We start from the raw sequence: 15,488 nt of genomic DNA on the forward strand, positions 1-15,488 counted from the left end.
TATATATTTATTGCCACTTTAAACCTTGTTTTCCAGTTGATTTTGTATTTCTTCTTTGTTCCTTTTTTTTTCTTTTTGGTTTTCTTTTGTGGTTGATGGTTTTCTTTTGTATTATGCTTTGTGTTTTCTTCTTTTTCTTTTCTTGTGAGTCTATTATATGTTTTTGATTTGTGGTTATCCTGTTTTTCAAGTATGCTGACCCATCACCATACCTACTTGTTTTTTTTCCTTATCTTATTGCATTAGCTAGAATGTCCAGTATGATGTTGAAAAGGAGTGATGAGAGACAATATCCTTACCTTGTACCTGATCTTTTGTGAAATCTTTGAGTTTCTTAGCTTCATAGATGATGTTAGCTGTAGGTTTTTTGTAGATAATCTTGATCAAGTTGAGAAAATTTCCCTTTATTCCTAGTTTATTGAAAGTTTTTTTTAAATCATGAAAGGATATTGTATTTTATCAAGTGCTTTTTCTGCATATATTGATATGATCATGTAATTCTTTTAGCCTCTTATGTAATGGATTTCAAAACTTTCTTGAATTGCATAAAATCATATCACAATAGTAATAAATCTTTCAGAAATAGTCATAGATTTTTGTAATACTTTCAAACAACGATATTGGTAAACCAGCTCTGTGGGGAAAAAAACAAAACACCAAGCCTCTGATTTGTAGCATCTTCCAATTTATGTGGTATAAATACTCTCAGTATTTCCAGTTACAAGGTACCAAGTGAGCTCACTGAATGTGGAGTTGGGAGGAATTCCTTACAACTGTCCCTTGTGAGCTGGTATAAGCCAACTCCAGCACACCACTAGTTTCAAGTATACTTTTGAAGAGGTATTTTTCAGTAAAACCTCATCTGAGGATACTGTTTACCATGAGGTTAAAGAAGAGCAAGCCAAGGGAAACTGAGTTCCTGGGACTTTGGAAACCTTTTGAGTTCTCACTAAATCACTCAGAAATTAACCCATTTATGCAGCTATGAAAACAATATACTTTCTATGCAGTTTTAACAGTTGAGAAAGTTTTTGTGGCATGAAAACTTGGGAAGCAAGAAGTTAGCCTAAGACATAATTTAATCAGAAAATTCAAGACACATTTCATGTGATTTCATTTATTAAAGAATAAAACTAGAACTTCCAGTATATTCTGTCCAACTATGAAATGCATTTAAAATATTTTAGAAAGAGCAATTCCAACTTTAAAAAAAAGAAAAACTGCTGGACAGCTAAGATACTCTTGTTATCAGATTTTGTTTTAAAAAAAAATGAAGCAAGGTTATATAGTGAGAGTAGAGAAAGCAAAAGGACGTGAAATCACCCATGACAATCTGTCATATTAGCCATTATGCATTTCAACATCTGCAACTGAAAAGTCACAGAAGTCAAAAAATAAAAACAAAAAAGACTCCCAAAGACCACAAACTGCCTGATGATGTTGCTATAATGTTTAGCCCTCTGTTAATTTCACATAAAAAATAAATTAAGTATAAATAAAGAGGTGAGGGGGCTGGTGTGTGGTCAGGTGCGTTAACAGGTATGTACTCAGAGGGGGCTTGAGAATGAGGCCGAATGCCTTTTGTCTCCCATACTTGCTACACAAAACTCTCCTCCATGTTGCTGCAGAGTAAGAAAGAGTCCACAAGCCGGGGCTGGACCAGCTGCTGGAAGTCAGAGTCCTGGAGGCCTTCAGGACAGATCCCGGCCAATCTACGCAGAGCAGCCTGAGGAGAAAACAGAAGAGATCAGACTGGGCCTTCAACTTCCCTGAGAGATGCATTTCAGTAAGTGGCTCATTTACCAGCCAATTTGAGCTGATCATCACCTTGACACCTTAGTGATATGGTCTTTTATGTCACTTGGTCACCATAGCAACTTTATTACATAGTCACCTGATTTCAATGGTACCTTGATCACTAAAGCAGATGTCATCTGAAAGTTTTCATGATCTTAATTAGTCTTGCCATCTTGGTTTTTCAGTCATCTTAGGAAACTGATTGTTTTGAAGACCTGTCATTTTAGGGATTTGGTCAATTTAGTGACATATTTAAGTTCAAGATTTATCTTAGAGACTGGAACTACCAGAAGCATCAGTGGAATTATATTCTCACTTCCAGGTCTCTATAGGAATCTTAGAACAGCAAGGGCTATTCATTTATCTATAAGTTCAGCAAGGTTCTGAGCAAAGCATTTTGGGATGGGAAGGAGGGTCATAAAGTTGAAGGAAATGGAATTTCTGCCACCAAGATGGGGATGAACAGGAAAGAGAAGTGCAGGCAGAATGAAACTACTGCCCAGGTCCCCACACACTGAGTGTTGCACTCTTCCCTGAGTACACCATCTTGCTTTACATCCATGTGCCCTTGCTCAGATCTTTCCCATGATGTGAAACCCCTCCCCAACTATTTTTTAGGTGTTTATTCCCACACCAGACTCTAAGCTCCTTAAGGATAGAGACCGTTTTATTTTTCTCTGTATCTACAAAGGTATGCTGAAAAAAAACCCGAACAAATGTTGAGTTCTACTGCTAGAGTAACCTGAAACTATAAACGTGAGCTGTGTACCTACCTAGACCTCTTTGCCAGTTAGCTGAGGCCATGCATACTAAGTGCCCAATGAATATTAATTCCTTCCATCTTTCTCAAGCCTGAACAGAACAAGGAACAAGGTGGGAGCTTAAGGATGCCCTTCCCTTGGGAAACAAAGAGAGAGGGGACCATCTTGAGTGGCAGAAGAAGCAAAGAAGGAGGAATGCCCACTCTTACTGAGTGTCTACATAGTATCTCATTTAATCCCCACAGGATACAGCAAGGTAAGTATCATGATATCCAATTTAGAAATAAGGAGACAGGCTCAGAGAGCAAAAGTGGCCTTCCCAAGATCACACAGCAGCCCAACTCCAGGGCCTTCATACCTACACACACAGAGACAGGATGCTGCAAGCCCAGGACACTAGGTTATAATGAGTACAAGGCAAACATATAGCTCATTACCTAGACATGAGAAGTAATCTATTGCTGAGAAATCGCCAAGTTGGTGAAAAGAGAGGATGGCTTAAGTTGACTGTTGGACTAACAGACACTGCCATGTCCAAGCTGGTTCAAGGAGAAGGGATATGCATCTCTGTTCACATGAACAGGGTCTTAGACGCTGGTGGCAGGAAGGAGAATCCAGGAGACTGTCTCTAACTAGTGTGTCCTGCCTCTCCTGGAGTATGACTTCCCCAGGGGCTAAAAGGCTGAACTCCACTGCACTTTCTGGTTCCTCTGGGCTCCAACTGGGAGAAATAACCTTACTGCCTTTGAGTTGTTACAGTAAAAATGGAACCAGGGATCTTCCACAGATATGAGAATATAAAACCATCAATGTATTTTACATCATCAAGCATAAAAATAATGCAAAAGAGAGGGAAGAAAAAAAGAGAGACAAAGAAATAGATAGAAAATAAACCCATGAAAAGAGAAAATGTAGAAGAAGAAAATAATAGACAGACAGAAAAAAAGAGACAGCATCAGAAAAACAGAACAAGAAGGAACTATTAAAAGAGAGAGGGGGGGCTTCCCTGGTGGCGCAGTGGTTGAGAGTCCGCCTGCCGATGCAGGGGACACAGGTTCATGCCCCGGTCCGGGAAGATCCCACATGCCGCGGAGCGGCTGGACCCGTGAGCCATGGCCGCTGAGCCTGTGCGTCCGGAGCCTGTGCTCTGCAACGGGAGAGGCCACAACAGTGAGAGGCCCGCGTACCGCAAAAAAAAAAAAAAAAAGAGAGAGGGCTTCCCTGGTGGTGCAGTGGTTAAGAATCTGCCTGCCAATGCAGGGGACATGGGTTCGAGCCCTGGTCCGGGAAGATCCCACATGCCACGGAGCAACTAAGTCCATGTGCCACAACTACTGAGCCTGCGCTCTAGAGCCCGCAAGCCACAACTACTGAGCCTGTGAGCCACAACTATTGAAGCCCATGTGCCTAGAGCCCATGCTCTGCAACAAGAGAAGCCACCGCTCTGAGAAGCCCATTTACCAAAATGAAAAGTAGCTCCCGCTTGCTGCAACTAGAGAAAGCCCATGCACAGCAATGAAGACCCAACGCAGCCAAAAATTAATTAATTTTTAAAAAAAGAGAGAGATGAACTTGTGAAAGAGAAGAGACCAAGCATAACAGGGAGATCAAGAGAGAAAGAGGTGGTATCAGAGAAAAAGAGAGCACACCCTGGGGGTGGGAGGATAATAGGAGAGAGATAGGAGGAGGTGAAGAGATAGTAGAGATGGGGGAGAGGACTAAAGGGATAAAAAGAATGGGGGAGGAGAAAGAAGGAGAGAGAAACATCCCTAAGGGAGGAGGCAACCTCTAGACAGAGAGAAAAGCAAAAGCAAAACACGAGAGAGAGAACTAGAAACAGACCCAAAAAACCACGAAGGCAAATAGATACCCTCCTCTCCCCAGGGTCCTCAGAAAGTGTGCAGGGTTCATCATGAACCCAAATGGTCTCAGAGCACCCCCTCCTCAGCATCCAGGAGCTTAAAGGATCCTTCACCCTTCTGAAGCCTTTTACTTGGCCTCTGCTTTCCTCAGAAGGTTAACAACCTTCCCAGCATCTCATTCCCAGACAGTCTGAAAACACGCAATAATTAAACAAGCCCCGTACCCCACTGACAGCCGCTTCATTAAGGAAAAATCAATTCTGTTTGCAAGAGGCAATCCATGCTGCCACTTTTCCAGATGTGGGAGATGATAACTGAAATGTCCTCCCTTCACCTGAATAGAGTCTTTGAAACTGGGAAGAAGGCTTGGGGAGGGGCAGGAGAGGTAGCCTCCAGCTCCATCCCCCAGGCCAGGCTCCAAGCAGCCCCCATCTCGCCAGCCAGCGGGCTGCACTCAAGTATGGAGCCCCTTCTGGGAGACAAATCACGAACACCCACCAACACTGGGGGCTGGGGGATGAGCAGACAAGTCCATCAGTCCCTCAGCCAGGCAAGAAACAGTCACCAAACCCAAGGTCCCATGGAGATACAAGAGCTGGAAAAGGGACCCAGCCAGGAGAAGGTTCCAGGGTAGAGGGGGAGAAATACAGATCCCCTCCCATGAGCCAAGGTAGCATGACTAGGGCCACAATCCATAAGGGGAGAAAGCATGGCTGGAAACAAGATGGTCAGGGCAAAAAGTCAAGACATTCAGCATCAGGCAGGCCTGTGTTTGAATTCCAAGAGCCTCCCCTTATAACACCTAAAACACAGGATAACACAACATGCTTCCTTCTGGGGAAAACAAAATCTGAGCAGGCAGGTCCAAGCCGCAGAGAACTCCCAGGAAGCCTCAAGGAGGAGGATTTTGATATGAGCCTTGAAGGCGGTGCTGGCAGAGCTATAGAGAGGACATCTGCTTGGGACAAGGGCCAAAGCACAGTGTCGGGGTGGTTCAGGGCATTCTGACCCGAGCTGGACAGGGCCTGGAGGCAGTGGAAGGCCTTCAGACCCGAGGTGGGTCAGAGCCAGGCTGTGAAGGGCTAAGTATGTGGACAGTAGGCCATAGGTAACAGGGAACCAGGGAAGGGGTGCTCATGGAAAGGTCATGATTGTAAACTGTCATGAGGAAAATGAGGCCAGCAGCCACATGAAGGATGGATTCAGAAGGAAGGGGCTCTATTCAGCATCCAACAACCTGTCCACAAGGAGAAATGTGATCCCTTTACCACCAGAAAGTCCTTCAAGTGATTGAAAATAGAGGCCAAGCCCTTCTGTGTGCACTCCTTCAAACTAATGATAAAAATGGAAAAGGAATCATAGCGAGCCCACGTGTCTGAAAGGAGCTTTATAGTTTCTCAACATTTTCTCAGGTCTATTCAGGGTCAGGCAGTTGCTGGCTGCCCAAGTTGTGAAGATAAGGTAGTTGGGGCCAATGATTATGTGTTTGCCAGGTATTAACTGTCTCCTTTTACTCACTAGACCAGACAAAATTAAGGTCTATGAACTTGCATGAAAAAAATTACACCTTTACATTCACTGGCCTCTCACTGAAACAGCCTTTCCTTCAGCTGTGTGCGAATGTAGCAACAGATCGAGATGTCTCAGCGGTGCCTGTTACTTGTTCACCAATAGAAATCACAGACACTTTTGTAACTGAGCAGGACCCTATGGGGCCTTCCTGGAACAGCATCCCCCTCCACATCCTCTACCTGTCTCTTGTCTGTATAAAAACTTTAGTCTCCTAGGCTTCCCCGAGTGCCAAAGAGTACATTTAATCAGAGAAGTGAGAAAATGCAGAAAGAAAGGAAAACAGTCAAGCAAGACAAACTAATAAGAGTTTAGCCTTTAAACAAAGTCAAGGAGCTTTAGTTCCTCCTCAGGGGATATAGATAATATTCGGAGCCACGTCCTTTGAGCTCTTTTACAGATACTGAAACCTCCACCAGGTGGAAGAAGTTAACTGCATGCTGCCCGCATAGACCCCAGACCTGTTGGAACCAGAATGTTGATGATGCTGACTCCTGATTTACCTCATCGCCAACCAATCAGAAGGATGTCCATGAGCTGATCACACACCACACAACCCCCCTCCCTCACCCTGTCTTTAAAAAAACTTTCCCTGAAAGCCTTCAGAGAGTTTGGGCCTTTGAAGCCCTATCTACCTGGACTCCTCACTTGGCAACCTGCAGTACCCACTGCACTTTCCTTCACCACAAGCCGGTGTCAGTCGATTGGCTTTACTGTGCATGGGCAAGCAGACCCAAGTTTGGTTCAGTAAATTACAGTTTTTGGAGGTACCTTCAATATTATTTATGCTCATTGCTAGTGAAGACTTGAGGCTAGCTTTTATTTAAGGAGCTAATTTAAAAGTATATATATATATATATATATATATATAAACATATCACCTGCTTTGATAGTCTAATAATTATTTTAATATGATGGTTTTCCTTTTAATTCTATATATTTTACTTTATGCATTTAAAACCTAATACTGAGAAGGGGTCCATAAGCTTCTCCAGATCACCCAAGGCACAAAAAGGGTGAAGGTTGTTCTGCATGTACCAGAATAAAAGGCCCAACAGGGCTGAAATTTTTGTCTTTTTTTCCCCCCACATCTGTATCCCCAAAGCCCAGAAGAGTGCATGGCTCATAGAATCACTTAGCAAATATTTACTGAATAAAATTTACAGCGCTTAGTGACCTACCCAATGTCACGCAGCTCATTAATGGTAAAACCAAGACAGGTGTGTCTGACTGTAATGCCTGCTGCTCCTACCACCATACAATGCCTGTCAGGAGCTCCCAGAAATGGGATGAGCTTAGTTTAAAAAAAAAAAAAAAGGATGGGGTGAGAAGGGGCTTTATTGTGAAACAGCTTGAAAGACCTCTAGATCCATCCCTTCTGCACATTCAAAGATCTGCACAAAGAGGACAAATCAAAGATCTGGCACCCCCTTCTGGAAGTTAAAGGGCTTTTACAGTGGGCTTCCCTGCTCCTGGATGCTTCCAGCTGCTCTGCTCTAGGATTTAATACAGCCCAGCAGGGAGGATATAGAGACAGGTTGGGTGTTCCCCATCTGGTGCTGCTGGTACTTTCATGGTGGACCCAAGCATCAAGAAGTTGGGTGGAGACCTCCCAGGATGTGCTAGCTTGGTTGGGGGTGAAGATCCTGGGGACTGGCTGAATAATCCTCTGTCCTGTCCTGTCCTGTCCTACTCCACAAAGGAGGAGGGAGCTACGAAGCTGGAAGAGAACCAATAGAGCGGCTCTATCTGAGGAGGAAAGGAGGCTTTCTCACAGTGTCCACTTTGGAACAGGCAGAAGACATCTTACCCTAGCTACCACATGCTGCAAGCACCATAGCATCACCACCATCACCCAGCATCCTGCCAGCTGGGCCCCTCTGGTCTAGACCTGCTGTCAGATCCCCCAGGACCTCAAAGGTACTAAATGTGTGGTAATGGGGGTTCCCCAGGCCTCTGCCTTTCACGTATATGACCTCATATAATTTTCATCACGATCTTATGAATTAAGTGAAACAAGTATTACTCTTTTAAAGAGAAAAATGGAAATCCAGAACGAATTGTCTGGCTTACCCAAGCCTGGCATGGCACAGCCTGTTCCCCTGGTCCCTGGTCTGCAACCCCAAAGCCCAGGAAGAAAGCTGGGGGAGGATTGGGAACTCACCAGGCAGGCCACCAGCACGGCATCACTGCTGTTCCTCTTGGAGGGTGAGCGACAGAGTTCAATGAGGCGGGACATACCTGCGTGAGACACGGAGAGACCCTCACACCCAGGTCGGGGTGGCCTGGCCAGGCCTGACCCAGAGGTGCTCCCATCTCTCACACACAGTCCTCTGCACGGGGTCCTGTGGAGGGAGGCGGCTGCCAATCGGCAGGGAAGACTTTCTGCTCCCTCAGGTGTAAATGGACCCTGGTCAGGGCCAGGATGAGCTGGAGCATCAAAACCAAACCCCTGAGCGCCAGAACACTGGCCAGGATGGAGTTCACCCACAGTGTGGAGGAATGAGCCACAGAAGACTGCAGGTCTTCCTGTGAAGGAACTTCCCATGCAGGTTCTTCTGATTTTCCCGGCTATAGTTAACATTTACATTTTTATCAGAGGAACTTCCTAGTACCTCTCCACCCCCAGCTGCCCATTTGAGTCAGAAAATATATTGTGGCTAAGATTATAGAAGACTACACTTGAGTACACTAATATTTCCTAAGCCTTTACGGAGGAAGGTCAAATAAATGACTTTGCTTTTCAACGCAAATTGACTTTTTCAAACTCTAACAATGGAAAAAAAAACTCATTATAAGATAGTAATGAAAGGTATGCAGACAGATTCTGTATGTATGTATTTATCCTCCATAAAGTCATTTTGGAGCCAGAACTCCTGCTGCCCCAAGGCCACCTCTTGCTGTCCTCCAAGTGCCCGGATGGTCGGCAACACTGCCATCTCCTGCCTCTACCTGGGTGCCCTTTCCTAGCCCTCACGGCCGAATAACTACCGGAGCCACAGCTGAAGAGTCACCTTCTTGTTACATTATTTGAACCACCTGGATAAGTGTGGGCTACTTCCTCTGTGTGCCAATTGTGCCACTGACATCCTTTGAGCATCACTCTGTGATACTCAAGTGTAAATTTTTCTTTCCATATCCGCCACCTCCATTAGGCTATAGGCCGCTGTGGTTAGGACGCGGTTATAATCAGTGTTATATGCCCAGCACTCAGAACAGAGCCTACCATAGAGTGAGTGCTCTGGAAACATTTGTTGGGTAAATAAGTGACTGACTTAATGAACGAATGAGTGATTTAATGAAAGAGTTAATGGTGGATAAATGAAGTAATGAATGAGTTAATGAACGAATGTGTGATTTAATGAAAGTTAATGGTGGATAAATGAAGTAATGAATGAGTTAATGAATGAATGAACAAAAGGATGAATTCATGAGTGGATGAATTCATGAGTGAATGAATGTGTGGATAAGTAAACAAATGAGTAAGCAAATAACTGAGTAAATGAATGAATGAGAAAATGAATGAGTGAATGGGGTCCTTGTTAACAGGAAGCCTACAAGTGAGTCACTCTTCTGGCCAACTTAAACCTCTCTAGACTCCTCCTCTCTCTTGCTTCAGCCCCAGGGGAAAGGAGGCTAAGTTGGGCCTGCACCCTGGGCCCCCATGCCAGCATCTCCCAGCACAGTCGGCCCTGCTCTGAGTCCTCTGTCACCACCGCCACCATGAAATCAGGACCGCTCCCAGCACCATGAAATCAGGACCGCTCCCAGCCCCAGCGGAGAGGTGCCCCTCTCCGCCCCTGACACAGCCAGCACCACTTACAACTCAGCCGCACGGCCTCCCGTGCCACATCTGGGTCTCGGCTGAGACGGGCCAGGGTCACTGCAGCCTTCTGCTGGACTCGCTCGCAGGCCGCCACCTCGGCGGGGGTCCCAGACCTTGGCTTCTCAGACAGCAGGCCCATGATAAGTTGGACCCCTGGGTGGAAAGCGATGAACGGTTGGTAGCTGCCCAAGCAGGGAGACTTCCTCTAGCTGCAGGCTCAAGCAAAGGCTGTCGGGATGACTCGGGGCTCTCAACCACAGGAGGAACTTGGACAAGGCCTCCTCTTCTTCTCCTTCTGCCCTGGGGGAGTCTCTGATTCCACATACCAAGTCACTACACCCCTGGAAGGGACATCTGGAGGATATCCTTTTAATTTCCTTTAAATGCTATAACTGAGCTTTTACTACATCCCTGATGCTGTGCTAAATACACAGTAAATGCACGAACCCTAAAACCTCCCAATAGCCTCATAAACTAAGCACTATATAATAATTCACTTTGAGGCACAGAGAGAGGTGGAGTATCTTGCCCAGGGTCACACAGTAAGTAGCTGTAGAGCTGGTGTCAGAACTCAGATAATCTGGTTACCCTCCATCATCTCTTCACCTCTGATGCTGGTTGCATCTGAGACAGGCCCAGAGGTAATGGGTCCCCCTGGTGGGAGGTGACCCAAACCTAGACTGGATAATCACTAAATCAAATGTTTTAGAGGGGTATCATGTACTGGAAGGGAGTGGAGTAGTTGGACCGAGACATTTAGGCTTGAATTTGGTCAGCTGAGAACCTCTCCACCCTTCCCTGAAGCCAGATCTGTCCTCTGATTGGCCTACAAAACCACACCCACATCCACTCCCACGTCATGCCTTTGCCCGTCTAATTCTTTCTGCAGGGGATGTCCTTTTGCCTCTCACTCTCCATCTAAATCATTCCCCTCCTGCAGGTTGTAGTAAAAGTCCATCTTCTGTGGGAGGTACTCCTCAGCTGCCCCAGCCCACACCTTCCTTCCTGCACAGAGTGGCATCTGCCAGCTTAGAAATTCAACCAAATATGGCCCACAGGTGTATTTTTGCTTTTTCTCTTGCTTTACACAGTGTCTAATTTTTTAAGAAGTTTTTGCTAATATGCAAAAATTGGGAGATTTCCATAAAACTCCAGATTTCTGGCATCAGATTTCTCCACATTTCTGCATAACAGCAATTTGCTGAAGCTTATTATAAGCTTTTACTCTTTGAAATGAGATTGATCCAGTCCATGCTGAGCACACGCCATCCATTTATATCACCTGTGTGGGTCCTGCAGGCATCTACGTTTGCAACCTGTAACTTAGACCATAGAATCCGAAGGGTCCTTAGGGTTCTTCTAGCCCGGCCCCTGCCTCTCTCCCCCATTTCACAGACGAGTACCTGAGGTGTGGAGAGATGAAGTGACTTCTCAAGTTCACATAGGAGTCACTTCCAGGCCAGTACCTCAGTCATGTGCCTCTCCAAATCTTACTTGAACCAGATGCAACTTCTAAGCCTCCTAGATCCCAGTTCAGGGGGCAGTGAGTAACTTAGTTGTGGACCCTGAGGTTATTCAGTCCTGAGGAGGGGCCATTTCTCTCTCTGGTGAGCTGTGTAAGTGCCCCATTTCCCCCTCCTACAGCCTCGGGGAATGCTGCAGGCCCTGCCTTTCTTAGCCCCTATTGGCTCTGCCACCACAAGCTCTGATCCTGGGGCAAGGAGCTTCTCTCCAAACCCCCTCCCTGGCCACTGAATGGAACACGGTCTTCTGGCTTCTTATGCCCACAATGTCCCTAAGACAAAGTCATAGCTATTAATGTCCTGAGTATATATGGCATGGCCTATGGGGACATAAACAGGGGGCACCAAAATGACAACTTCAGGAAGTGCCACAAGATTAAGAAATTTTACTAGTTCCTCCAGGTCAAGGTTCCCATAAAGAAGCCATTTTCCAAATCCCAGCTTCGTACCTAGAGTCTGACAAAAAATAGTTTCTCATATACGACCAGGTGAGCACCATGGGGGCAAGGATTTTTGTTCACTTCCTGAATGGGTATATCCAAAGTATTCAGAATAGTGCTTAGCTCAAACATTTGGGAATGAATATCAAATGAATGAATGTGAATGTATTCGTGTTAGAAGCCTTACAAATGTAAAAAAAACAAAGTTTCCTTTAAATGTATACCTTATAAGTCTTATCTAGAAAAAGATAAGATGCAATGAAATTGGGGCTGCCTACAAAATCCAGAATGTGTTTCCTAAGTTCTGGCCAGGCTCAGTGCCACAAAAGTTGCCTGAGAGTTGTGGGCAGTTACAGCTCAGAGACCAGGTCCCAAGGCCATGTTCCCTCCTCAACATTCTCTCCAGCTCAGCCCCAGCCCCTGAGGGAGAAGCAAAACTAGCTGAAAGGGCAATACTGATGCCACTGGATTGACAAATAAGAGCTTGGACTGCCCTGGCCTGCCTCCCAGTGTCTTGGACTGCCCTGGCCTGCCTCCCAGTGTAAGGGTGACCAGTGGTCAGAGTTTCTGACCTTCCAGTATGGCCCATTCATCCAGCTCCCCACCACCAACACTCACACACAGTTTAGGGCAGGACAGAGACAAAAGCACCAGGCTTCAGGACAAAGCATGTCAGAGTCTCAAGCATCCTGGTGGGAGGACTTCCTTTCAAAGCATAATGAGGCTTGCCCTGTTCAGACCAAGGAGTCCTACTGTCTTCCAGTGATCCCTGGCTGAATCACCTCCACTGCTGGTCCCTCAAATCCTGACCCACTTTGCTAAATAGTTTCTTCATCAAACTCTCTTCATTTAAACGCTACGAGACGGCCACTGTTTCCTGAAAGAGCAGATACACATAGCACAGAGCTCATTCTGTGCCTGACACTCTTCTAACATGCTTTATATTAATCCCCACATCATCCCTGTGAGGTAGATATTACTATTGTTCCCATGTTGCAGATGGAAAAATGGAGGTCACAAAACTAGTAAATAACAGAGCCAGGATTCAAGCCCAGGCAATCGTTTCCAGTCTTCACAGTCTCAACCACTATGCCCTCCTTCCTCTGCTGCATTACTTTACTGCAGATGTCACGCTTTTGTCCTGTCGTCACTTTTGTCCAGGTGGGGGCTCCTTCTAGACTGCGTGAGATACTCTAGAACAAAGGCAAGGACTTAACTTACCTCTGTGTCCTCACTGTTCAGCACAATGCCAAGAACCTAGTAGGTCTCAATAACTTTACTGAATGAGCCCGTCAATAGCACTTTGTAAACCATAAAATCCTCCACAGATGCCAGATACTCCAATCCCAAATCCACTGGCCTATGGAGACCCACTCCCACTGACCACTTGAACTACAGGCTCTGGGTGCTGAAGGAACAGGCCACAAAAGACACCCCTTCAGCCTCTCAGCCTCAGCCAGCTCAACAAAGTTTCTCATTATTAGCCCAATCACATAAAATTAACACAAAATGATGCCTTTCCATTAGTAATAGAGCAATGGGGGATGGGGAATGTGTACATGTGTTAAAACAGCGGGGCAACCAGGGAGAAGCGGCTTAACAGGCACAGAGGCAGCTGCCCAGGCTCCCAGCACACTCCTCGTTAGCATCTCTTGGTTTCCAACTGGTTGCTAATTGCTCTCCTATTTCTCAGTCACAGGAAGCCCTCACCACTTTGTTCCCAGCTGCAAGGCAGCCAGCTGACCTGCCCTCCAGCCGGGACCTCTTAGATCAGCTTCGGGGCACCTCACCCGAACCTTGGTGACACCCTCCGCATGAGGTGGGAGGAGGGGAGCAAGAGGAAAAAGATGCTCTCAGGTGAGGCATCAAGGGATGCAGCTGCCCTGACCTGATCCCCCACCCTTCGGCTTTCCACTGTGGCCAAACCCAATATGATGAGAATGATTTAAAGTTGGAATGCATCCTTTGTAGGAATAGATTTTTACTTCTGGATCATAGTGAAATCTGTCTTCCCTTCACCACCCTGACTGAAATAGCCAACTGCCACCCTCCTACCTTGGGTTTACCTTATCTTCTTCCCTGCTTTACTTTCTGCATCTGATGTTCTCTTCTTTTGTTCCGTGTCTGCCTCCCACTAGATTGAAGCCCCGTGGAAGCAAGAAAACACTTACATATTGGCCCACTTGCCCACATAAGCACGCATTCATGTGCTCCTGCAAGTGTGGAGACCCACATGCACAAATGCATAGGCCTTCACACAAACACAAAGGCACAGGGTCCCACAGAGCCACAGAACCTGTACGGCATGCACACCACTGAAAAGACATACCGTTCTCCTGAATGATGTCAGAGGCACACTGCTCTAGGACAGACATGTTTGCCAAGATGGTCACAATCTGGAAAAGAGGATTGAGAAGCTAAGAAAATGGGAACACCCGTACTGACAGGTGAGCCAGGAGCTACAAAACTTTCCCTTAGCCCGTGATTCCTTATGGTCCACCTGGCCCATCCTTCCGTGGTACTTTCTTCCATCCTCATGCGCTTCTGTCACTCAGGTGTGTTTCCCCACTGACGGATGCCCATTCTTCAGCATGTGGCTCTGGGATGGCCCCCAGGGGCCCCAGGACACTGCAGGTGAGAACAGGGTCACCTGAGCGAAGATGGAGCCTCATCATCTTTCTGCAGGTCCCTTGGCCCCAGGCCCTGAAATGCATACAGAACTGGCAGATTTTTGACTAACCCCTGCCCTGGATTGGGTTCTCTCCAATCCCAGCTTTTTGCCCTGATACGGAACCCCACCTACTTTCAACCCGAAATGAATGGAGACTAAGGTTAAGACAGAGATCATGACTAGGAAACTGAAGCCAGCATTACACCATAAGCTTCAGGTATTGTATGGAATCTGGTGAGAGTTCATGCTCAACTACACTTTATAAGCCTGTGGGCTGCAAGCCTTGCTTGTCAGGCATGGCTGAAGGGCTCTGCCTGTAGGAAAGGGATGCTGACACCAGGTAAACACAGACCCTTGGTTACAACCTCATGGGCTGAGCAGCCAACAGCCCACCCGAGCCCCGCCCCCTGGCACAGTCAAGTTTGCACAGAGAACTCACAGCACAAAACTGGATTAAGGATGGGCCAGCAAGGGACCTCCTACAGACCCCAAACTGTAGAGGGTGCCAAACACCACTGGAATATGTTGGAAACGTGGCACCTGTTAACTCAGATGCCACCCATGACACTGCTCCTGACATTAAATGTAGCAAAATGAAAATCCACCCACTTCCATGGAAGTGAACAGCACTCTCAAGTGGTAATTAAAATCAATAATAAAATAAAATAATATTTTTTTCCTTGGTGCAGGCCTATCTCTCTTGAAAGGTTTCTTCAAAGCCTGTCACATGGTATAATTGGAGGCTGTGCCAGTTAACAGTCTCCTGACACAGTTCAGGCAGCTTAGTTCTGAAACTGAATAATGAGCAGTAATGTGATGTTGACCAACAAAGCGTACTATCTAGATTTTAATTGGTTCAACACCAGCATATTACTCTGGATAATAAACGCATGTAACAAATCTCTATAGGAAGGGAAAAGTTTGCCACATTTATAGAATATCTATCTCCTCCGTTCCCCACTAAACACGTGCTAGAAATGGATACGCCTCCTTAGGCTGCTGTGGCATCCATATGTGTCAGCCCTTCCAGCTCGGACCT

The 15,488-nt window shown here is 46.1% G+C and overlaps 1 protein-coding gene across 1 annotated transcript in view; it reads right to left on the reverse strand.

The window, feature by feature from the left end:
- Positions 1-984: 984 nt before the first annotated feature.
- INSC (INSC spindle orientation adaptor protein) overlaps positions 985-15,488 on the reverse strand; it is a 126,890-nt gene continuing 112,386 nt past the window's right edge. The window contains exons 10-13 of the mRNA XM_089915120.1: positions 14,108-14,174; positions 9,813-9,968; positions 8,154-8,230; positions 985-1,726 (exon numbers count right to left, since the gene is read on the reverse strand). Coding sequence (XP_089771246.1) covers positions 1,598-1,726; positions 8,154-8,230; positions 9,813-9,968; positions 14,108-14,174 — 429 coding nt within the window. The 3' untranslated portion in view covers positions 985-1,597. The remainder of the gene's footprint in view (positions 1,727-8,153; positions 8,231-9,812; positions 9,969-14,107; positions 14,175-15,488) is intronic.

The sequence above is a fragment of the Delphinapterus leucas genome, chromosome 7 (genome assembly GCF_059928025.1).
Source record: "Delphinapterus leucas isolate spDelLeu-1000000601 "Yukka" chromosome 7, BTC_Dleu_Yukka2, whole genome shotgun sequence".
NCBI classification, from domain to species: domain Eukaryota; kingdom Metazoa; phylum Chordata; class Mammalia; order Artiodactyla; family Monodontidae; genus Delphinapterus; species Delphinapterus leucas.